We start from the raw sequence: 26,694 nt of genomic DNA on the forward strand, positions 1-26,694 counted from the left end.
TTGCATGTCACTTAGTTGTGCATATCACTGTTTTGTGAAATATAGGCGAAACTTCAAAGTGCCATAACTTTCTTATTTTACATCCGATTTTGATGAAGTTTTCAGCGTTATGTTTGTTTAAATTTTCTCTATTTATTCAATGCACAGACTACTTTCATGCACAGACTACTTTTTCCACACGACTGGTCATCAATCCTCAGCTTATTCATGCACAGACTACTTTTTCCACACGACTGGTCATCAATCCTCAGCTTATTCATGCACAGACTACTTTTTCCACACGACTGGTCATCAATCCTCAGCTTATTCATGCACAGACTACTTTTTCCACACGACTGGTCATCAATCCTCAGCTTATTCATGCACAGACTACTTTTTCCACACGACTGGTCATCCTTTATCACTGCAGCGCCCTATTCATCAATCCTCAGTCACACCCAAGCTATCATTCCGTAACGATTGCAATTATTGATCGGAGGTAGTGGCCGAGTGGTCTAAGGCGCCTGGCTATACATGGAAAGTCCGGGGTTCGATCCCCGGCCGCGGCACCTATGCCCTTGAGCAAAGCATTTAATCAACAAAGCACTATCTTGCTTTCAAATAACTGGAAATGCTATGTGCATTATTGAGAACTATGTGTGCACTAATTGTTTAAAAAAAAATCTTTTTCGTTATTTAATACATCTTGTTAATATTTTAATTGGTAATTGTCAAAAACGCACCAGTATTAATTTCCAGTATTTAACCCTTTTCAAGCAATTTTGCACATTCAATTAAATTCAACAATCGTAATAATTAGTTTTCTCCCCTAACTTCAGATTAGAGAATCTATTAAATGGCAAAGGTTCTTGGACAACAACTATATAAAAAAACACATGAAGATCAATGGTACAATATGGAAATCTTGATTCAAACAAAATACATGGAAGCAATTGTCATTATTATACCCCCAAAATTAATACACCGTGCAAAGAGTTAAAGGGGAATGAAACCTTTGGAACAAATAGGCTTGTGTAGAAACAGAAATATCAAAGATTAAGAATAAAAGAAAATTTTAGAAAAATCCGACAAATAATGAGAAAGTTATGAGCATTTGAATATTGCAATCACTATTGCTATGGAGATCCTCCTATTGGCAATGCGACAAGGATGTGTGATGTCACTGATGAACGACTTTCCCTTTGGTGGACTATAAAATACCCTCAAAATGTATCTTTTTGCTTTTTCTTATGATGATACAAACTCTTTATACATGATGTATTCCTTAAAAAATATGTATTACATGCCCTCATGTAGAAAGAACACATGATCTATGGATAGATGTGATAACAGAGGCAATTCAAGTGAAATATATACTAAAGTAATGGGGAGAGTTGTTCACAGGTGACATCACACATCTTTGTCGCATTGCCAATTTGCTATCTCCATAGCATTAGTGATTGCAATATTCAGATGCTCATAACTTTCTCATTATTTGTCCGATTTTTCTCAAACTTTCGTTGATCTGTTTCTTTGATTTTTCTGTTTTCACACAAGCTATCTTGTTCCAATGGTTTCATTCTCCTTTAAGATTGCTAATTTGTATGATTATATGGGATATGGATTCAGCGTATAATTTATAATCATGTGTCTAAGAATCAGCACAACTTGTATGTGGAATGTGAATGTATATTTTGATTTGAGAGAATACAATAAAAATCACCATCATAAAATACTTCCTTCCAAAGGTTTCTTTCGATGACATAATATCGGTCGGCTTGGAGTTGATAATTATGTTCGTTGTCACTGGGTTCTGATGTTTGATCATCCCTTCAGGTTATCCGCCGCCTGTGATTTATATTTTGTACCTTATTTCTGAAGGAGTTCCAACTGAGAAACAGGCTGTAAAACATTTTTTACTATTAACTTGTTACAATTAAGATGGGCAACCACGGAAGCAGAGACGTACCTGACGGTAAGCAACATATGAATTTATCCTTTTCGGAATTAATAGTATGCAGAAGATTTATAATAATAATAATAAAAATGAGACTTGTAACGCGCCAAATCCACTCTGTAGAGTGCTCAAGGCGCATAAAGAGCTAAGAGTTAAATAGCAAAGTTTTTCGAAGATTTTTGAAAGTTTCGACAGAGGTACATTTTTTATGTCTTCAGGAAGGCTATTCCACAAAGTGGGGCATGCAAAAGCAAATGATCTTTCCCCCCAAGTTTTTGAAACTTTCGGAATGACATGTAAGCCAGAGGTGGATGAGCGCAAAGATCTGCCTGGTCTGTAGTGATTGGTAAATGAAAGACTGTATTGTGGTGCTGATCCACCAATACTATTGGATGAAAGTAAGCATTTTATAGATACTTTTTATGACTGGAACTGACGAAATGGCGTCGGGAGCGGAGTATGAACATTTTCTTAAAATTAACATGCAGAAGATTTTGCCATGCATTTGACAAAATGATGGTACCTGTTTTGGATTTGATAAAATCATCCCTGAAGAAGGTCTATGACCGAAAATTTGGAAGATTATGTCTCCTCGCGGAGTTTCTATATAGTCCTCTTTTGTTTCTACATTATGACGCCGATGCAGAACTCATTGATCTCTCTCTCTATATATATACTTGCATATACAAACAACACTCCTAACATAAGAAAAGAACTGTTTGTTCAAATCACATTCAATAAAAGCGTGTATTAAGTCTTCTTTTACACGACAGTGCGGACAATATTTATCGTCAGCAAGACCCCATTTTAAAAATATAACTTCTAACGGGTAATGAATTGTATAAAAGTTTTATTTACATATAGTTTGAAAGAAATGGATGAAGAGAACAATGGTAGGCGTAGCTCAAATCAAGGTTCCCCAGAGCTATCTACCCTGTTAGAAACATTGGTGATGCCGAAAAAAATGTCTCTGCTGGGAATCGAACCCGGGCCCCTGGCTTTGACCGCCGGTGCCTTAATCACTAGACCACAGAGACGAGTGCTTTAACTGGATGAAAGCTGTTGCTTTGATACAGTACACGTATGGGAGAAAGTAAACAAATGCGTGAAGTTATACATGTACAACAGCTTTGGCAACACTTTTATTTACATGTTGTGTGAAAGAAATGGATGAAGAGGTTCCCCAGAGCTATCTACCACCTTTTGGAAACATTGGTGGTGCCGAAAAAATGTCTCTGCCGGGAATCGAACCCGGGCCCCAGCTTTTAATGCCGGTGTCTTAACCACTAGACCATAGAAACGGGTTAGAGGCTAGGGCGACCCCGATCCGATAGACCGTCAGATGGACAGATTTTCGACACCATAGCAATTATAATTTCCTTTGTCGGGTGAAGTTGGGTTTTGAACAATGACAATGGCGGTTGTCTCCCTAGTCACTAACCCGTCTCTGTGGTCTCATTACATGTATTATGAATTTTTTTTTAATTGATCGCGCAACTTCTGATCGGGGCGGATCTTGACGGGTAATCTTTATCTCAATATCTGCCGTTACATAATAGCCAACTTCTCCCGCTTTTCAGCTCATTACTTAACAACCACAAATTTGGGGCAAACAGCTATTCCTAATTTAAAAGAGGAAGGTATAAAAATTCGATTAGTGTTAAATAAAAAAAGTACAATATATGTATTAAATTATATTAAACTTCAAATCAATTTCCCTGCATATTCATCTTCTGTTCTGTTTTTTGCCCTCAGTTTGAAATTCAAAATGAAGCGCTCTATGATCAGTCAAATGAAATATACATCATCATTTTTCATATAATTTCAATAAATCACAGAAGTTTCAACTTTTTGCGCACTACTTTCCATTTAATGAAGATCAATAATCTTAGAAAAATCATTTAAAGTAGAGCCGATGGGGTATTAAAGATTTTTGCATTTGATGAAACATCCGCCCTTTGAAATTTCAGAGTTGCATTGCTCTGCGCGAGGAGGAATATCTTCCTCCCGGCATATATACCTTTCTTCTCTGTTTTGCGAGTTAAAGGTATGCACTCTAGCCAATTGTTTGTAATCAAATCTGATCTTTCCAAGGGAAGTATTCAATATATCTTAGAGAATACTCTATTTTCGTGACCCTTTTCTTTGAATAAAAAGATAAACCGCTTAAGCTTCTGCGCTTCGCGCGGGGTTATTATTTTAATTTCCTCCATTGTATTCCTTTTTTGTGCGTTCACATTCACGTTTGAAAACCAGGTTCAAATCACAACGTAGTCAACTGAATGGAGCTGATATAGGTACACTTTAATTTATGAAACACCGAAAGCTTCGCAAGGGAGGGGGAAACTCCCCCCCCCCCTTGCACCGACCCCCTAGGGAGCGCGCTTCGCGCACTCTGTATGTGTTGGCACGCTTCGTGTACATTTACCGCCTCTCCAAACTGAAATCCTGGCTACGCAGTTGCAATATTGTGCCATTCTCAACTGACTAGCAACTCTCTCCAAAGAACTAGTTGACAAGGTCATTAATTGCTGTCTGCCCAACAAATTTCAATCAAATCATGAGTTTCATTCGTCGCGACTGACGTTGTACATCGATGTCAAACGCCGTCAAAATTATAACGTTGGCCCGCAATGCACATCTAATACTTGGCCAGACCTTGATGTTGTTCAAACACCAATTTCACGAAATAATTTCCAGGTCAAAATAATTACATTTGCCCCCAAAACGTATTTTTTATGTTGGCCAAACACTAATTTTGCGATGAACGTCAAAATAACAACGCTTTCCAAACATTCGAACTCACTCTACAGTGCGTATCAAAAAAAGTTTAAACTTTGAAAAAGCCCTGAGAATTAAAAAATATACATCATGCTAGTATTTTTTTTCATATATTTTCATATAGTATTGGGTATGGGTCTCATTTATCCGATGAAATTAAAAGTTTTGACAGAATGTTACACTTGAGTGAGCACGGTCCATTTTTGTATAGCTCGCAGAATCTGTTTGCGCAGAAAATGTCGTTTTCACGCTGTGTCAAGGGGAAAGGGCGAAATCAAACTTACACTGTGAAACATTTCTCATACATTTCCCTTGCACTTTTTAGTCACTTTAAATAAAACGGATACATTCAAGCATTTTGTAACAATTTTGCCACCCAAATTGAATTTTCAACTCTTAGTAAGCACAACCTTTACTCTCTTTGCGTCAGCTGGATCAGATATCTCCAGCATTTTTTTCACTAAGTTTTTATCATTCAAAGGGTGTTTACATTTCACGTTTCATTTAATATTTGTTTCTCCACAGTTTTTTCCAAGCTTGAGAATGATTAACAAATTGAAAAACAAGCCGTAGCCATTTCATTTAAATCACAGCTAAAGCACATATCGTCACGATGGCCTCGGTGTGTGGGGGAGTAGGGTGGGGCGCAATGCACTCTTTGAAGTGTTTCGGGCAAGGAAAAAAGTTTAAAAAGCTAAAAGATATCTTCAAATCAACTTACTAGCTAAATTCTACGTGTTCATCATGATTAAGGTCTACTTTTATTCGCATAACTAGTTCTGCGCAAATAATTTTTCACCATTATGAAAGATTTCTGCCTAAATGAGACATAAAATCGTGTACAACTCTTGAACGCACACACAGGTCACGGAGTGACCCTGAGTGCAAACAGCTGACTGTGTTACAACGTAGGGGTGATACATTTTCACAATAGGGGTGATCAAACTCACTGGAGGGACTTTAATTCACTTATAACAAAGAAATGTGTGCTACAGTACTCCTGTTGAATGCTCTGATGAAAATTATATGAGTTTCACATTCATTTGAACGGGAGGACAAGATTATTGTATATATCGAGTGCATTATGCATAAATCATACTACCATTGCGACCCCTGCCCGGCCGATGGTTCAGGCATGACGATCCTGAGTGACGTCACCGATAGAGACCTCAAATGCCAGGAGAGCCTATTCGACAACTAACTTCATCTAAAAAACACGTATTGAAGATAACATCCAATGGGGAAATGGCTTTCATTTTCATGAAATATACATTCCGTTCCTCAATAAATCTTTAACCCCGTCGTTAACTGCCCATTCATTCTCGAGCAATGGGGGAATGAATACAGAGTGTCTCAAAGTTTCATTATGAAAGATTTCTGCCTAAATGAGACAGAAAATCGTGTACAACTCTTGAACGCACACACAGGTCACGGAGTGACCCTGAGTGCAAACAGCTGACTGTGTTACAACTTAGGGGTGATACATTTTCACAATAGGGGTGAGGCAAACTCACTGGAGGGACTTTAATTCACTTATAACACAGAAATGTGTACTACAGTACTCCTGTTGAATGCTCTGATGGAAATTATATGAGTTTCACATTCATTTGAACGGGAGGACAAGATTATTGTATATATCGAGTGCATTATGCATAAATCATATACCATTGCAACCCCTGCCTGGCTGATGGTTCAGGCATGACGATCCTGAGTGACGTCACCGATAGAGACCTCAAATGCCAGGAGAGCCAATTCGATAACTGAGTTCATCTAAAAAACACGTATTGAAGATAACATCCAATGGGGAAATGGCTTTCATTTTCATGAAATATACATTCCATTCTTCAATAAATCTTTAACCCCGTCGTTAACTGCCCATTCATTCTCGAGCAATGGGGGAATGAATACAGAGTGTCTCAAAGTTTGTGTGAAAAAAGGTGCATTTTCCATAGAACTTCTGCCAAAAAGCAATGCGTAAGGGAAAGATTAGCCCCAAAACACGAATAGATGAGTTAATCAAATGGGATGAATCATAAAAATCAGTGAAATATAGTTTCTCCTGTACTCATTACTGAATATCCCGACTTGATACGATTAATTTTTCCCCCTCTCCATCAACTTTTAAGAAAAAAGGTGCATATTTATATAAAAATATTATGTGTTATATCGACGGACGCCCGTGCGTACGAGCAGGAGGAAGTCAAATGTCTCGTATTTTTCATAATGTGTGAAAAAAGGTGCATTTTCCATAGAACTTCTGCCAAAAAGCAATGCGTAAGGGAAAGATTAGCCCCAAAACACGAATAGATGAGTTAATCAAATGGAATGAATCATGAAAATCAGTGAAATATACTTTCTCCTGTACTCATTACTGAATACCTTGACTTGATACGATTAATTTTTCCCCCTCTCCATCAACTTTTAAGAAAAAGGGTGCATATTTTCATAAAAATATCATGTGTTTTATCGACGGACGCCCGTGCGTACGAGCAGGAGGAAGCCAAATGTCTCGTATTTTTCATAATGTATCTCTTCAAGAGTAAGTGCTGGTAACTAAGTCAAGCGGAAATATTTTTCGACAGTTATATCGTTATTTGCTAAAATGGATCTGTACCAATGTTAAAATGTGAAAAAATCTTTAGGATATTTCAAATATATAATTTTACAGGGTTTTTTCTAAGTGTAAACTTTTTTTATACGCACTGCATAAGCCGACCTTTTCCTTAATGGCGTAATGTTGGTGTATATATAGTGTGTTGTTGGGATGTTGGTCGAACATCAATTTCGCGATATTTCAGTTTAAAATGATTACATCGGCGAAATTTGCCCAACACTTATATTGTAACACTTGATCGACCTTAATTCCCTTGAAGAATCCATCTCTTGTGCAGGACATAAATTCTGGAAGCCAAACTGCTAAAAAAGAATTAAGACAATGCCAACAATTTGATATTGGTGTAATATATATTTCCAAGTCAAAATATTTACATTAGCGTGATTAACCCATCGTAAACTTCTTGATTATATACCTTGCCGACATTTCATATCTGTCGATAATGTTTACGATGTATTAATGTTGGCCCAATACTATTTTCGGATGTAATAAAAGTCGAAATTCCAACGTTGGCCCGGCCAACATTTACAATTGGATATTTCCCTATTACCAATATTATGATGGTGGTGTGATGTTGGTCTGACATCAGTTTTGGTAAATCATGATGAGTTTAAAATGTTTACATTGGTCCAACGCTTATTTTAGTTTGCGCAATCTGCCAACATGGATTAGTTGGTTTCGAAATGCATTCGTAGCGTGCAGACGTCGTCAGCATATGAGCTCTCAATTTTCAAGATTTTTGAATATGTTAGAGGATCTTATTTCGCGTCATGCCTAATGAGGAACGCTCCTATACCCTTAGATCGTCTTCTAACTCCAAATCGTTAGCAAAAACTCAGGAAAAGGGTAAATTAACGGCCTCCAAGACCAGCAAAGCTGGGGCATCAGGAATTGCTAAGCACAACACGGCACGCACCGAGAACCCAGCCCAGAGGTCCCCGAGTGGTTCGCCCCGACATCAAATACCAGTGGACGCTCGAACGGTCACGTGACCGCTCAAACCGCCAACGCCCAATCAAGCCTAGAACATCACACAATGGATTCAGGTCAGTCTAATCTTTTGCCAGAAATGAAGGAAATGTTTGCTAATTTGAGTAAAGAAATGAATTCACGTTTCGATAACGTCAGCTTAGATATGCGGATGATGAAAGTTGAACTTGGTGAAACGAGGAAAGCCATACAAGATTTAGAAAATGCGGTTACTTTCAACACAAGTAAGATTAGAGAGATCGAAAAGGAAATCATCCCCCAAATTTTGGAAACCATTTAGAATAAAAACAAATAAATAGAAGAGAAACTTATGCTGCTAGAGCTACATGATAGGAAACAAAATCTGCTGTTGTATGGAGTCCCGGAAAAGAAAAGTGAAAATGTGTATTCTGCAGTATACGGAGTTTATTGCCAAATTCCTTCAGATCCCTATCCCCGAGGCAGCTAGGACCCCGGGGGGGGGGGGGGGGCACTTCCATTCACGAGTCGATACCATGCGCGACCATGGGGTCTCGAAAAGCACCCTAAACACGTAATTTTCATATTCTGAAAATGCACCCCTTAACAAGTATTGGCATGTGAAAACCTACCCTTAACAAGTGTTGGAAACAAAACGATACTCTTGGCAAATATTCCCTGAAATGAACCCCTAAACAAGTAAAGGAATGTTTTATTGTTACGGGTCCTTCGGTCGTCGGCTTTACCTTATTTGGTTTAGTACGACCCCACCTTCTACACCTCATGCAAATCGGACTCTAACACCAAGTGTTGAGGCAAAAAGGACATCCTTTATGAAACATTTTAAATTTCTTTTATCATCCCCGCAAATTTGACCCTAATTATTTTTGTGTTTTTGACACCCTTATCACGTTACATACGTAACGTGCCCTATCGTGAAAAAGACATCCTTTTTACGTGTTTTTTGGTCGCGCATGGTATCCACCCGTCAATGTAAGTGGCCCCCCCCGGGGGCTAGGACGCCTCTTGTCAATGCACATCGTCTCCCGAGCCCGAAGCAAGGAAACCCAGGAAGGGCAACGCCGCCGCCGTCGCCACGCCCTATCATTGTTCGATTTGCCTTCATGGAAGACCGCAATCGACTGCTTGATTCCTTCGAGAAACCCAACCGTCAACGCGTCATGCTAATTCCGCTCATCCAGATCAACAGACCTCCCAGGAACCTCAACCGCAACAGACACCTGAGGATTGCTACGATTGCTACAATCGCGTTACGATTCGTACGGATCTCCCACCGGATATGAAACGTGAACGTGGACGTTTAGCGTCAATCGCCTACAAGATAAGGAAAGAAAAACAGCTTTCTACGAGAATTCGCGTCAACGGAATCCACCTATATCTCCAGACTCGCAAGAAAGCGCCAAATGGTTCACCCCAATCGCTATGGAGCAACTGGGACGAGTGATGCAGTCTGGATTGCTTTGCTGATTTTGATCCACATATGTAATTGAGGAATCTATTTTAACATTTATTGTGGTCCCAGTGTCTACGTTTTTCGTCAGTGATGCAATAAAATTCCTGAGAAAAAGTATTTTCAACCAGATTATTTACTATGTCAAGTATATTTTGTGTTGCATCGAAATTGAAAGATGTTTGGTCAATGGTTTACGTTTGATATCAGCCAACGAAGCATCAAGTAATGCCTAATTGTCTGACAAAAGTGAGTTAACACTGATTTATTATCCATATTCTATTTTCGATGAACCTAGAGAATGCATTATGTCATGTGTCTTAGAATGCACAATTGTCAAGTGCCTCTTTCTAACTGATGAGTCCTCGTTATTTTCGCTTCTAGCCCCAACATCTTTGCTTTAGCCCATCTGCCCCATCATGTTTACGAGCCGAGATAGCCGTGATAGATATACTGACTAATATGGCTTCCAACAAGATCATAACTCGTCTTCGAACCTTGAACTTCAGAGAAATGATAAAATCAATTTTTGTTTTTTTCTTAGCAGCGCTTTTTTGCCATGCCTAAAACTTAACGTGTCTTGAATTATATCAACAGTCCATAGAGTAAGACAACTACATTGCATTTGAAAAAAAAAGTTTTTCTCTTTTGTCATGATATTCATGTTAATGATAATGAATGTCTTCTATATTATTATATCAAAATGCCCTTTTTTCATTAAAAAATATACTCTTTGGAATCATGAACTGAATGATTTAATGCTAAACATGGTTTGTATTGTCACTTATCTTCTTGGTATCTTTATGCCACATAATTCATCAATTCTTTTCATAATACAAAAACCAAAATTGATAGTGTGTTTTGATATTTATCGGAAATATATTTTGTTTTTCGCAAGCATTCTTTTTTTCTACAAGGTTTTAGACATCTCAAAATATTGCATAATAACTATAAATAACTTGGAAAGTGACCATAATACATTCATCTGAATAGGATTTTCCACTTACATGTCTTAATAATAGTAAATTGGTTCCTATTATACATGTTATAGCATAAGCATGTTTACTGCTCGTTAAAGTTAACTTAAATGATATTGCACTTGAGGAATATCAGTTGACATGATCTCGTTTGACCTGATGTTTCTATATATATATATAGTACGCATATGCACCTTTATTACTGATGATTAGATTAAGGATTATCCAGTATGGTGGCTTCAAATAATTTTCATTTGAGCTGTATTAGCACAGCATACTTACCTGTTTATGGATCTTTCATACTTTTTACAATCAAATAACAACTTTTTTTCATGGGCATCGATCAGTGTTATCTGGTCATCGCAGTATTTTTCCTGCTGAGTTTCAATTAATGCACATGTTGAATTCCTGCATGCATTAACTGATAATGAACATGGATAATGAACCTTTTTTTACTTGTGATCGGTTCTTCTTTTTGATTTTTTTCTACATCCTTCTTTGTTATATTCAGGGGCCTGTTGCATGACGAGATGAGCGATACGTAGGAACGTCCTAGGACCATTCTTCCGAGATAGGAAGATTGGCGACAAATCAGCGCTTTCCGTTTCACGAAGGCAATTTTGTCTTCCAATTCCGCGACATCGTTTGACATCGATATTATCGGAAAAATATTTAGTCTTCATCGTCACCTGAACCTTTTATTTCGGAATGACGACTTTTCATAAAATCATTTATTTCAATAAAAGGAGATCAAATGATGTTTTATTTATTACTGATTGTAGAATTGATGTATGGAGCTTACTTTATGAGGTAAAAAGAGAAAAAACCTCAAAGATTCACAAACATAACTGAATAAAATCGAATTTTTCATTATTTCCCTTATTTAGAACACGATGTCCTTTTAGAGACACCTTTCATTGATATTTCAACGAAAGAGACCCTTGTCCAGTATAAAAATTGATTTGACTAAGTAATTTCAACATTTTATTAGTTCAATATTTGTATTTTTATAGAATACTTACATTTAATTGTAATTTTGCAAATTATGCGTTAATTTGTTATTTGTTGAGGTAAATATAGGGTTTGAATGGAGTAAACAATATCAACAGTGTCTGATTGTACGAGACTAAAAGGGAAAATATGAGAGGCTGCGTGTGAAAAATCTAATTTATTTATTTGATTTGTCAGATATAACGCAAGAAATACGAGTGTTTATAGAGTACCTCAGATGCATGAAAAGTAACCGAAGACAAGGAAAATATGAAAATTGCTGCAAACATGGCCAAGTAAATAAAGTAGTGCTTTGCAATAATAACTAAAACATAGAAAAAGTTGTGCAATCCACAATGGAGAAAATAGTATTAACAGGAACAATGCTAAAAATTACAACGATCATATTAACGTTGGTCATATCTAAAGTTGATCACTTAATTTTTTTGAAGTTTATATAAGGTTTAAGAATATACAAAATATATATGTACAATATTTCAAAGTTAAGTAAGGGAGAAGTAGAGACTACCGTTAACATGACATAGGAGCCGAAAGGGGCCACCCTACGATTTAAAATGTGCTTCTTTGTATGGATTTTCCATAATATTTTATTTGATGAACTTATCTTCATTAATTTTTGTAGCGATTGTGATGGATTCGTGAGCTAAGCCTAATCTGTATCTTAGAATGAGCTATTTTGATACTGCAGATTTTTGTTTTGTGTCACTGTTTCACATCTCAAGTTATCCCAAATCCAAGAATTAATTTTCATTGATTAAAATTAATCTCATCAAAAAATAATGTTTAACATCTTAGTTTTGTATCGTTTTTTTTCTTTGTTTTTTTGCTTAACGCTATAAACATGCCCTTTTTCCTTATATTATTTCTTTTAAAGAAGTTTGTTTTCATGTTGTTGAATTATTTATGAGAAAGCATGAGGGGTCAGAGAGATAGTGTCGCCCATTTCGATAGTTCAAGTTTATTTTTTTATGGAAAAGGGGTGGGGATATAGGACAGAGGGAGAATAAAAGAAAACATATTTAAAAAATATTTGGGCCTACATTACCCCGGAGAAGTTAAAATGACATCCGTTTTTGGTCGTCTAGTCGACGTGAAATTGATGACAACTAGCCCCCATATAAAAGATAACTTGGCGCCATCCCAGATAAAATCCATCATCAACCCCCTAAAAATATGTTTAAAGGTGATATGTCAGAGTGGCTTGCCGTAAACGCGTTTTCTCTCAATGCCGACGGTGGCGGGCGGTGTGCAAAGAAGATCATGCCTACGTAGGACATGTCTGGAGGTGTCTTTCCAAGGACCATTCTTCGTATCGCTCAAATCGGCTTTGTGAAACAGTTGAGCGATATCTCGTTCTTACGTAGAATGGTTCCACGAAAGACCATTTCATGCAACAGGCCCCAGATCCTTTACATCATCCATTTTTTATACGTATTCATGATACACATTGCATGCACCGTGTATTGCTGGGTTGAGTAAATCTTAATGATTGCCTGACCTAGTGCTTGAGCCCGCGTTTGCATTTGGACTGTTTGGATTTTGAAAGGGTTTTGTCGGTTGAGTGGATGATCATTGATCAAACTGGTAAAAAGAAAGAAAAAAGAAAAGTAAAGTAAAGAAAATCAACACATTGCTAAAGTGGTTCATTAAATTCCTAGTGCTGAAGTTTTTTCTTTTTTTAAGCACACGTGTCTTCAAATGTTAATTCGTTTCTATGGATGAATTTCATTCAGTACTGGCCTGGCAAACATAATCTGGCCCAGGCTTCTCTTAGTAAACCTAATTTCATCTTGATGTGAATAAAACATTAGTAAAGCAGTCACGTCACGCTGATTTGTTATGACACAGTTTTCTTCTTTTTCAAAGATTAGAATCGAGACGATATATTTTAACAGCTTAGTCAGATGGACAGATCTTAATTCGGTTAAACACAATTGCCGACAAACTATTATTCTTTTCATTCGTTTATTCTTAATGATTTTTTGTATATGCAATGATTATCATTGATACATTGTCGTGATAACTGGGGAGCGCATGTCTTCTTATATTATAACAAAATGCTTACTTCGACCATTTTCCAGAATCATGTTTATACAATCGTGTTTATCCCACAAATCAAAATACTTGCCACGATTAAAGGTTGGATTAATTTGGCACTCGTTCATTTAAAAATGAGTGCTTATTTCTATAAGGTGTTGTAAGTAACACTTCAATATTTATGTGCGGATAGCCCCTCGGGGGGCCACTTCCATTGACGAGTCGATATTATGCGCGACCATGGGGTCTCGAAAAGCACCCTGAACACGTATTTTCCTTGTTCTGAAAATGCACCCCTTAACAAGTATTGGCGTGTGAAACCCTACCCTGAACAAGTATTGGAAACAAATCGGTACTCTTGGCAAATATTTCCTGAAATGAACCCCTAAACAAGTACAGGAATGTTTTATTGTTACGGGACCTTCGGTCGTCGTCTTTACCGTATTTGGTTTAGTACGACCCCACCTTCTACACCTCGCGCAAATCAGACTCTAAACTGCTAAACACGAAGTGTTGAGGCAAAAAGGTCGTGCTTTATAAAATATTTTAATTTTGTCTTACCTTCCCCGCAAATTCGACCCTAAACACGTAATTTTCCTTGCGAAATAGATACCCTTTTTTCATTATTTTTGTGTTTTTTGATACCCTTATCACGTTACGTACGTAACGTGCCCTATCGTAAAAAAACATCCTTTTTACGTGTTTTTTGGGTCGCATATGGTATCCACTCGTCAATGTAAGTGCCCCCCCCCCCCGAGATAGCCTTGTGTTTTTAGGGGGGGGGGGGGAGGTTGGCGTGAATCTATTGGCTTTTGACATTGACTTACGTTCATGTACTTACCATAAACTTATTATCTATTTGAATGAACAATATATCCTCAATCTGTATGTTTACCCTTTTTGTTCTTAGTGGTGCGAATGAAATATCTACCAACTTATCTAAATAAGGGTTGTTTCTATAGTATTTGCTACTTTTTAGAAAACATTGCCATTTTTTCCTTATTAGAATGAATTCGTTACAAGTATATTCCATGACTTATACCTCTATTCAAAGGGAAAATGCATGCATGGATTAGTGACTTCCTGCTTGGTAGACGTCAAAGGGTCGTTGTCAGTGGTCAACATTCCCACTCGTCAGAAGTTTGCAGTGGAATACCCCAGGGCAGTGTTCTCTGCGCCATTTTGTTTTTAATGTATGTTAAGGATCTCCCAGAATCAGTGCAGACTTCAGCCAAACTGCTTGCTGACGATAATAAGTTGTATGTTCGTTCTGATGTTCCAGGGGCCACCGGTAAATTGCAGGATGATTTGACTGAGCTTGAGGCCTGGGCTGAGAAGTGGCAACTACGTTTTCACCCAGATAAATGTACTGTGTTGAAGATTGGAAGAAGTAGTTCTGACTCTGAGCATCATATGACCAAAGGTTCGCAATCGGTTGTTCTACGTGAATGTGAGAGTGAGAGAGATTTAGGAGTTCAGGTAGACTCACGTCTTTCTTTCGAGGAGCACATTCCTAAAGTGGTGTCAAAGTCTAATAGACTGCTTGGTATTATAAGAAGAACTTTTGTACATTTGCATAAGGCCTCTATTAAGCTTTCGTTTAAGGGTATTATTCGCCCTATCTTAGAGTATGGCCAGGCTGCGTGGTCATCGTATAAGCTGGGTGAGCAGAGGCGGTTAGAAAGTGTCCAACGGAGAGCTACTTAATTGATCCCAGGTATTAAGCACCTATTATACTCTGAACGTCTTCGCCTCCTGAAATTGCCATCACTCAGTCACCGACGTCAAAGAGGTGACATGATTGATGTGTACAAATATCTGCATGGTTACTATGATTCAAGTTCTGAGCTTTTCTATCTGAGACATGGTGGTAAACACGTGGTCATTCCTTAAAGCTGGAGAAAAGATATTCGCGTCTTGATGTGCGTAAGTTTTTCTTTGCTAACCGTGTGATAGATGTGTGGAACAGTCTCCCAGAAGATGTAGTTACTGCTTGTTCAGTGATTGCTTTTAAGAATAGACTGGATAAGCATTGGGAGAAGATTGCCTATGACTTTGAGTAATTTTCGTTTCTTGTGTGTTCCCATGGAATTTTCCAATGATGTTCCAGCCATTAGATTGCCGTAAGTTTCTTGTGCCATCAGAGACTCTGTGTTTGTTTCTCCTGTCTTATTCATCATCATCATTATCATCTTCATCATCATCATCATCATGTGTTCATTTCTCCAATCGTTTTTTGTTCCTTATCGCCACCTTCTTCCATTTGCATTTGTTATCCATCTACTCGTCTCCAATCTTACGTCATGTGGACGTTGTTCATTCCCCACATCCTCTATATCTTGCTGATTGCTCCAATCGTTTTTTGTTCCTTATCGCCACCTTCTTCCATTTGCATTTGTTATCCATCTACTCGTCTCCAATCTTACGTCATGTGGACGTTGTTCATTCCCCACATCCTCTATATCTTGCTGATTGCGCCATTTTATACATGATTCCTTTTAATCGCCAAATATCTGTGATGAGAAAACACTCTAAACTAATCTATGACGAAGTCTGATTTGTTAGATAGACAATCATTGCCTTTCCATAGGCTTGGTGATGACGATTTCTTCGAGTTACATCGACCTATTCAATCTAACGATGCCTCTCTTACCTCTACTAATTTATCAATTTCAATTTTATTTATTTCACTTCCATCAAACAAAAACAAATTGTATACCATATATATAAAAATAAGTATTTGTATCCATTGCAAAGAAACAAAAATAATAATACATATGTTGTGAAAAAAAACTTACACGATTTGGGCAACACATTGGAGGTTTTAAATAAGTATACTATTTTTCAATAGAAATTAAATTAAGATGGAAATGGAGGGACCCACTAAAAAGCAATGCTTATCTTATCAGAGATAGCATAAACTCTTCATCTGTAAACTTAGAGTTTGATTTTGATGACCCAGCCCAACGAGGACTTGCTAATTACATAACCGTCAATCAGTTTTCCAGTGTCTTGAAAGAATTTGAATCAAATACATTTTCCTTACTTCACCTAAATATCAGAAGTTTGAATCGACATTTTGATGAACTTCTTTCACTTTTGATATGCCCATGTCAAACCCACTTTCTCTAATCGGCCTTACGGAAACCTGGTTAAATCACGATTTAAACCACCCATTTCATATAAAGGATTATGATTTCATTAATAAAAATAGAAAAAATAAAGTTGGTGGTGGTGTTGCTCTTTACGTTCGCAAATCACTTAACTATACTATTTTGAATGAAATTTCGGTTTGCAACAACATTATTGAATCACTCTTCATTGAAATTTTGATTCCTGGAAATAAGAATATCATCGCCTTTGTTATTTATAGATCCCCTAGCTCTAGTACTCAAGAATTTTTACAATATTTTTCAGATTCATTAAGAGATATCAATTTTGACAATAAAGATTTTTTTCTGATGGGAGATTTCAATATAGATTTATTGAACCATGAACTGAACAATGTTTCTCAAGAATTTCTTGAGTTGATTTTATCGGCCTCTTGTCTGCCACTCGTTTCCAACGAACGCGCGTTTCAAATACATCTACTACTTTAATCGATAATATATTTTCAAATGTAAGTCCACATCCTGATTCTTATATAATAATTTCGGACATCACTGATCACTACCCTATTGCAATGCACTATCCGCTGAAACAACCTATTATTTAAATAACAATAATTCTTCACTATTCAGACATAAAGTTAACGCCAAAAGTTTTGTACGTCTTGGTACTAATTTGGAAAATTATGATTGGTCGAATGAAATTATGATTGGTCGAAATGAAAACTTAAATAATTCATATGAAGCTTTTCCCAAATATAAAGCAATCAGCTGGAAATAGTTATGCCAAAACAAAAAATTAAAACAAATTATAAAAAAAACACCAAAACTTCCTTGGATTTCAAAATCTATTCTACGCTCAATTAATCGAAAAATATTTTTTTTATTAATACAAATTAAAGGGTACTGAGAAAGCAAAATTAAGGTATACGTCCTATAAAAACACATTAGTCAATATCATTCGTTTAGAAAAAGAAAATATTTTGTAAATCGTTTGGAAATGTTCAAACACGATACCCAAAACATATGGAAAATTATCATATCAAACAGGCAATGAACTTAACTGAAGGAGTTTCTGAATTAATAGAATCAGGAATAAGAATGAAATTGTTGAAGATCCAAAGTATATAGCGAATATTTTCAATAATTACTTTTCCTCGATTGGTAACGATCTTGCTAAAAATATTCCCCCTTCTGACAGGTGTATATTTACTGACTTTATAGGTCCTGCTGATCCACGTTCTATTTTCCTTTTTCCTACGAATAGACAAGAAGTCACAAACATTGTTTCCAACTTACAAAATAAAATTCCTTACATTGTAGATCCATTGGTCCATATCTTTAATTTATCACTGCTGCATGGTGAATTTCCTAATTCCATGAAACTTGCTAAAATCATACCATTATTTAAGAAGGGTGACATTCTTGAAGTAGGTAACTATCGGCCAATCTCGTTACTGTCTTCTTTTTCCAAAATTTTAGAAAAAATAGTGTTCACTCGAATGATAACTTTCTTAAGGAAAAATAATGACTTTTCAAACTTCCAATTTGGTTTTAGGGAGAAACACAGTACTGTTCATACTTTAATGACTTTTGTAGAAAAGGTTGCCCATTCAACTGACTCTTCTTCTCACACAGTTGGTATATTCCTGGACTTCTCTAAGGCCTTCGATACGAGAAATCATGACATTTTACTTTATAAACTCAATCATATCGGTGTCCGTGGAAAGGCCTTGGAGTGGTTCAGGAGTTACCTCTCTAACAGAAAACAATTTGTTTATTTAAATGAGCAAGAATCTGATTTTAGAAATATTACTTGTGGTGTTCCAGAAGGGAGTCTTTTAGGCCCTTTGTTGTTTATTCTTTATATAAATGATTTTCATAAATCGTCCAATGTACTGTCATTCATATTATTTGCAGATGATACTAGCTTGTTTTTTCACACAGAGATCCAAATTTTCTTGTGGATGTCGTCAATGCACATGCAGTTGCGAAATGTTTTAGAATGGATAAGAACAAATAAACTGTTATTAAATCTTTTGAAGACGAATTACATATTATTTAGTAACTCCTTAGCTTCATTACCGACTCAAATTATGTTTGACAATACCCCACTTAAGCAGGTTTCTAATACAAAATTTTTAGGTGTTTTGGTTGATAGCAAGCTCTCCTGGAAATTACATATAAAAAATATTTGCAAAACAATCTCTTGAAATATTGGTATCATTAACAGACTAAAATCACATCTTCCACAACGATCTTTGCTTATTCTTTATTATTCTCTTGTTTTACCCTACTTAAATTATGGACTTTTGCTTTGGGGAAACACCCATCAAACTCTGTTGGAAAAAATTATATTGTTACAAAAAAAAGTAATTCGTATAATCTGCAATGCTCCGTTTCGTGCCCACTCAGATCCACTTTCCTTCATTTTCATTCATTTTTGAAGGTCCTAAATTTTGGAATAGTTTGCGTATAGATTTGAAAAACTCCCCTTTACTCTCAGTCTTCAAAAGAAAACTTAAGACATGTTTATTGGCTACGTATAAAACCAGACTCTCCCTGTTGTACTTAGTTTGCCCTTTTTTTAAATTATTATCACTATTATCATGATTGCTATTATTATTGTGAATATCAATATCATCAATATTATCATCTCTATTATTAATGTCATTGTTATTATTGTTGGTATCCGAAGAACTCGTCACCACTTCTCAACAAGGCATACTCTTTGATTCGTTGCTTCGTACTCGTTATACATTTTTAAATTTTCTTATTTTATTCCACATGCGGTATGTTCTCACCGTTTCTCATTTCATGCATCATGTTATTGTTTTCACATTTTCTTCTCTCTTTTGGCCACTATCATATTAATTAATATGTAATTTAATATTAATGAATAATTTGTTTTGAGGGGTCCACGATTTACAGGCACAGCTTCACAATGGACCTCTCCATTTCCAGCATGTTATTTTCAGCCACAAATAATCCATAATCCATATTAAGTTTCAAATGTATAATTTAGATGAATATATATATATATATATATATATATATATATATATATATATATATATATATATATATATATATATATATATATTGTTTTACATGTTTCTTTATTACATTTTAATTGTTATAACTGTATTTATGATGGATTTTGTCTACTGTTTTGTTGGAAATGAGAAAAACTAAAACTGAAACTGAAACATTATGCGACTGCCGATATTGTTGACCTTGTAATGATGTTGGCCATATATCACCTTTCCCAAATAATATAGAAGTTGGAATTACATCGCTGGCCCAGCCAGGGCCCTAGGAAGGATTTTCAAGTGGGGGTGCTGATGTAACTTTGAAAGCCCCCCCCCCTCAAAAAAAAAACACTACAATGAAATAAAGGTCAAATTGATCCCGAGAAAGTTGAAGAACCAAAAAAGTGTTTCATCGTTGAAGGTCATTTTTGTTACATTAATTTTCCATTCTTACACAGTCAACTTCAAGAATACCTGGGGCCGGGAGCTGCCGGCATGTGGAGAATAAAAAACGCAGCATCCCCAAAGAAATTTTTGAGCTTGCTTCAGCGGCCCCTCTTCCCAGGGCCATGGGCCCAATATTTATGTCAAAACACTTGGCCGGCCTTTCGCCCCCCCCCCTCCGGGGGGGGGGGGGGCACTTACATTGACGAGTGGATACTATGCGAGACCCCCCCCCCAAAAAAAAAAAAACACGTAAAAAAGGATGTATTTTTCAAGATAGGGCACGTTACGTACGTAACGTGGTAAGGGTGTCAAAAACACAAAAATAATGAAAAAGGGGTATCTATTTCGCTAGGAAAGTTACGTGCGTAGGGTCAAATTTGTGGGAATGATACAACAATTAAAATGTCTATAAAGGATGTCCTTTTTGCCCCAACACTACGAGTTTAGAGTCCGATTTGCGCGAGGTGTGGAAGGTGAGGTCGTACTAAACCAAAATGTGTAAAGGTACAACCGACGGCCGAAGGACCCGTGACATAGGAATAAAATATGACTGTACATGATTAGGGGTTCATTTCAGGGAATACTTGCCAAGAGTATCGTTTTGTTTCCAATACTTTCCAATAGGGTTTTACACGACAATACTTGTTCGGCGGTGCATTTTCAATTATGGAAAATACGTGTTTAGGGTGTTTTTCGAGACCCCATGGTCGCGCATGGTATCCACTCGTGAATGGAAGTGCCCCCCGGGCCTTTCGCTAATGTCGACATTTTGATGTTGGTGTGATCGACGTTGGTCGGACATCCGTTTCGCGCTATTCTTTGCAGATGAAAATAGTAACACTATCAATTAGCCCATTCCTTTCCAACATTTTGCGACTGCCGATATTGCTGTTGACGTTGTATTGATGTTGGCCCAACACTAATTTTGCAGTATAAAAAAGACGTCAAAATTTTCACCTGAGACCAACATTTATAGTTTGATACTAGGCCGACTTATCGCTGATATCGTCATTTTTATGTTGCCGCAACAGTATCGACTTCAGGTTAAGGTAATTACAAGACCCTACGTAATATTTCTGATACTTTGCCAATATCTTTTAAAGCGTCGCACAGTACGTGGGCCAGAATGAGTTGAAAGAACGCCGAAATTATTTTCTGTGTTATATTTTTACTTTAACAGGTTTATTTAGGGTAATTTCGGGCGTAGAATCGACTGAACATAATTTAAAGCCCAAATGACGTCACTTTGATACCAACGTTTGATTGGTTACTTAAAACCTATCTGTGAAAAGAAAAATTACGCTAGACGATGTGCAGTATATAAACATTGTGTTATGTGTTACTTTGAGATTGACCAGAGTGAATGTTGGTTTATGCTTCGCACATGCCTAAAAATGCCTAAACATGGCATAACAATGATCATTGGATTTTAGAAATACTTTAAAATCTGAAAAATAATTGGCAATTCACTAAATGAACTTTATGGATGATATCATTGAATATCGCGGGTTTATGAAATAAAAGTCACTTGTTTTTATTAAAGGGAGGAAAACTTTTCCTGTTTTCCTTTCTTTCAAAGAGATTAAGGTGATGTGACGTGATGAGTGGGGCACGTACATGTAGGCCAAGTCAACACGATAGCCTCATTTCTTTGACACTGCAAGGTAATTTATGTTCACAAAATATATATGAAAATGAATATCAATGGTTAAAGTCGTAGTGATGGAGCAGCCCTTTAATGTTGGTTTACATGAAAAGTATTCTCGATCCTGAGGACAAGAACACACTTGTCGAAACGTCGAGATTGAGTGGTCCACTTCAGGACCAACACTTGTCCCAGAAAGATACACGGTGTACCGTGAAACTTACTACACTATTATCATTATTATTATCTTTATTATTACTAATAGTAGTAGCATTATACATCCTTTTATGTGTTTATCTCATCCAGGAACTGCTGGCAGCTCGGAAACGAAGCTCAGAGGGCGCTACACAAGTCACATGTCTGGATTCATGGAAAGTGGGGGTTCCAAGTATCCATGTGACCTAAACGTCATAATTGAGACAGATGACGTCATCCATATGATAGAAAGGTGTGATCGTCAAGAAGCCCGGATCAATGGAGAGATCAACTGTTCCCTGTTATCAAAGGACCCTGTTCTGTTTTCTGCTGGCAGGTTCTTCGTTCTTAGCTCTGGCGAAACTAACTTGCATTTCAAAAGCATGGTCTACCAGGCCCTATTGCCCTTAGGAGAAAATGGTTGCTTCTTTGAAGGGAAGAGACTAGCCAGCGATATTTCGTTCAATGGGAATAACGCTGCTGACGATTCGTCACTGAACATTGTAATCAAGAATGGGCCCAATCATACTGATGAGACTTTCACTACCGGACAAGTTTCTGCAAAATTGGTGGATATTGCCAAAGAGCTCACGGACATTGAAATCACAGGTAGCGAGGATGACGAGAAATTGAAAATGGAGTGGAAGGCGAAATTTGGATTCTTTCTCGGGGGCGTTCTCCTCACGATCAGCGATATCTTCTCCCCCACTGAATTCTGTCCAAAGACTTCTGCCCGGGAGAGACGCCATCTGGACACGAAAGGCATAAAGCCTACGGTGTATAACCTGACGGCCACAGACGGCGTACCTCTGCTAATGACTCGCTACAAGTGCGGCAATAAAGGGCCGATCTTGCTCCTTCACGGACTCTGTGTTACAAGTAGAATATTTTCTCTAGATACCATAGACAAGAACTTCGTAGAGTTCTTGTGTGAGCATGGATACGATATATGGTTGTTAGAGCTTAGATTATCAGTTGCCCTTCCTTCACACCAGAAATCTTCTCGAATGCACGACCCTGCGGGGAAAGATCTCCCACCTGCTATCGACCTGATAATAAAAGAATCCAATTCACCGGATATCCAAGTCCTTGGTCACTGTATTGGGTCTATAACGACGCACGTGGCTCTGCTTGGAGGCCATATTGACCGAAGAAAGATCCGATGTTTCATTGCTTCTCAAGTCGGATTCAGCATGATATCATCAGCCATGAATCAAGCCAAAGCCAAAACTAGGCTTGACAATATTGCCGTTGCATTCGGCTACAAAGGACTCACCGCGTACACAGACAAGAACGACCATGCGCGGGAGAAGTTCATGTCTGCAGTGTCCAATGCACTCGCACGAACAACACTCAACAAAGAGAACCAGTGCGGCAGTGTCGTGTGCCATAGAATTACAGCAATGTTTGGACTTATGTGGGAACATCCCAACATGAATGAAGAAACGCACCACACATTGTCTGAGTGGTTCGGATTCGGACACGCCGACTATTATCACCACCTCTCGGTTGCCTTCCGAAAGGGCCGATTGGTCGATCCGGAGGGGAAGGATGTTTACCTTCCGGATTTCAACTCGAAAAACCGGCTCGAATCACCACTGTATCGAAAGGCCATGAAGAAAATGGACATTCCAATCTTATATTTCGTCGGATCATTGAACAAAGCTTGGGAGATCGATGCATCGAGAGATAGCTATCAGAGAGTCAAGGATGCAAACCCTGATCAGTATTACGAATGGTTCGAGGCTCCTACCTATGGACACCTAGACTGCATCATTGGGAAGAATGCCGCAGAGGATGTGTTTCCCCGTCTTTTGACCTTTCTTGACAAGTACGCATTGCCTGAAATGGTATGGGAAGGAAATGATCATGGCACTTGCTGCTACAAGTCAATTTAGGAAAAAAAGTGAAACATTTTTTTGGTCTCCCTTTCCTCAACAAAACGAAATCTTTGGTCCCAAGGAGATGTCTCGAAGAATGTGTTTCCCCAACAAGTACGCAATGAATAAAAATGAACAGGAAGGAAGACAGTGATAATTGTACTTGCTGCTACAAATCAAATCTAGGGAAAGAAAATAAAAATGAAACAACATTCTTTTTGTGGCCCCTGCCTTATCAAATATTATGGAACGTTTTGCCCACTCATATTAAACTCACTGCAACTATCTTTTTAAAGCTTCGTTAAAAGGCACCTTTTATCCAGGTATATCACCTGTACTTGCACTTACTTGAACACACACTTTATTGATCAATTTCAGAATTTTTGACAGAATATTCCTTATAGACCCAACCAATATTATTGGTTTCCACGTAGCCCTTTCATTTTTGGTTACAATGACTCAAGTATTGATGCTTGAAATACCACCCACATGTTCAGAATATCATCTCGTCATGTGTACATCCCTAGGAAAGATGATGAGCTGACTAGATCTTGGATCTCGTCATATCTACATCCGCGTGCGAGAGATGATGAGATGCCACGATCTTAGATCTCTACGTGTCTACATCCGGCCGTGAGAGAGATAAATGTCGAAATCCCGTAAGAGAGATGACAAGATCTCGTCATGTCTACATCACGTGGGAGAGATTGTGATCATCATTTACTATAGGCTATTATTAGAAACAACTTGTGACCAATCAGGGACCATAGGATTACCATTAAGCCCGTAGCGGGGGGGGGGGGGGTTGTTCGGGGTTAAACTTTTAAAAGCAAGAAAATGGAGGAAAACAGTTCTAACAGTTTTTTTTTTCAGGGAAAGGCTAACAGACATAACAGACATTTGATATTTTTTTACTGTACTTCTTTCTTGTAAAGTTTTTCTGAGATGAACTATGGCCGCTATTGGAACTATCATTCACCCGCGCGGCCAACATCCAGCTATAAATGAAACGAACATACCTCACTAAGCACACACCGTCCAAACTGAAGACGTTCATGGCGCTAGCTCAGCAACAGTTCCTTTTGATATACAAACAGCATATATAAACAATTGAAAAAGAGATCCTGACAAATGCAACCGAGTACATAATGGTTTACAATTAGAATACCACTGAAAATACAATTCGCCGTCGAGACACACCATTAGAAATCCAGTGAAAAATGAATTCACCATTTAGAACACCATTGGTTTCAATTAGAAAACCATTGAAAAACACATTAATGATTCAAGATTCAAGATATATTTTATTCAATTTAGCAGCTACGAAGGCTGAATTGACATTGAATTTACAATAAAAACATGTAAATTGCACATAGACATGAATAAAATCTCAGTTACAAATAATAATCTTAATTCAATTTAACCAAAATGATTCAAATATACAGTGATAATTCAAGTTTACCAAAAAATTAACTTATTTGCAATACTTATTCCAATTAACCATAATAATTTCAATGAACAAATTAATTTACCATCGAGAACACAATTTACCGTTGGACTACCATTCACCGATATATACGAGCAAACACCATCAGACACCAATAAGATACTTGGACACAATTGGTTAATTAGGCCTACCATTGAGATCACCATTTGCCGTTGGGCTCACCATTAACCGACCATACAGCCATTATCAATACCATTCAGTTACCATTGATCAATGGGCAAACCATTGGTTATACCATTGAGAACATGATTTACCGTTGGGCTCACCATTGACCGACCATACAGCTATCATTAATACAGTTAAGAACCATTGATCAATGGTCATACCATTGGCATCAGTGGCGTAATTACGGGGGGGGGGGGGGAGAAAAAGAAGGAGAAAGAAAGAGAAACATAGTGGGGAAGAAGAAATTGTTTTTTATATATTATGTTATATTATATATATATTACATCATATTACATAAGAAAGATTTTTTTTTCATAAATTTATGAAACATAATTGGTTTAGGGCGTATATAGAGGGCTAATATGTTCATCATTTCTGGTGCTTGCATTGTCTGAGTAATGAGATATATAAATATATATATGATCCTGTTGTACTAAAACATCCCGTTTTCAAGTCAATATACACCAAATATATTTCCTTGCACTTCGAGTATTTATTGTTTTATGTAGTGACATATGCTTTTTTATTGACTATTTCATGATTGCCCCCTTTTAAGGTCTGAATATCAAACATGTCCGGCACGTGTTTGCGTTCGCATTAGTGGACTGGCGAGGTGTCTGCTTTTCATATAAAAAATCAGCTCGCGCACGCATCATTTGGTTAGTGAAATACGTACGGTCTTAGAGAATTCCTACAAACATTAGAATGCCCCTCTTCAGGTCTGAATTTCAAAAAAATTTCAGCTCGCGCTTCGCGCGCGCAATATTTGATTAGTCAGATATATATCATGTTCATGATTACAATGACTACAAAAGGTGTTTCATGGGTTAGGTGTAATTGTAACAAAATCAGCAAGCGCTGGCATGGCGCTCGCGTTAGAGGACTGTGGTTAGATATGCAAGCTTTTTGTGAATTCCCTAAAATGTCCCTTTTTCGGGTGA

General features: G+C 37.3%; 1 protein-coding gene and 1 non-coding gene across 3 annotated transcripts; one reads left to right on the forward strand and one right to left on the reverse strand.

Moving 5' to 3' along the window:
- The first annotated feature begins 1,809 nt into the window (after window positions 1–1,809).
- LOC121414195 lies at window positions 1,810–25,092 on the forward strand. 2 transcript variants are annotated; one of them, XM_041607274.1, is made up of 2 exons: window positions 1,810–1,954; window positions 22,313–25,092. In XM_041607274.1, exons 1-2 carry the CDS (start codon window positions 1,921–1,923, stop codon window positions 24,097–24,099), a joined length of 1,821 nt encoding a protein of 606 aa, XP_041463208.1. In that variant the 5' UTR covers window positions 1,810–1,920; the 3' UTR covers window positions 24,100–25,092. The 2 variants fall into 2 exon arrangements, with proteins under 2 accessions (XP_041463208.1, XP_041463209.1); XM_041607275.1 differs by lacking the exon at window positions 1,810–1,954 and adding an exon at window positions 8,022–8,377.
- Window positions 3,167–3,237, reverse strand: TRNAL-UAA. Its single transcript has one exon. It is a non-coding gene; the product is annotated as a tRNA-Leu (tRNA).
- Window positions 25,093–26,694: the final 1,602 nt, after the last annotated feature.

This window comes from Lytechinus variegatus, chromosome 4 (genome assembly GCF_018143015.1).
Source record: "Lytechinus variegatus isolate NC3 chromosome 4, Lvar_3.0, whole genome shotgun sequence".
NCBI classification, from domain to species: domain Eukaryota; kingdom Metazoa; phylum Echinodermata; class Echinoidea; order Temnopleuroida; family Toxopneustidae; genus Lytechinus; species Lytechinus variegatus.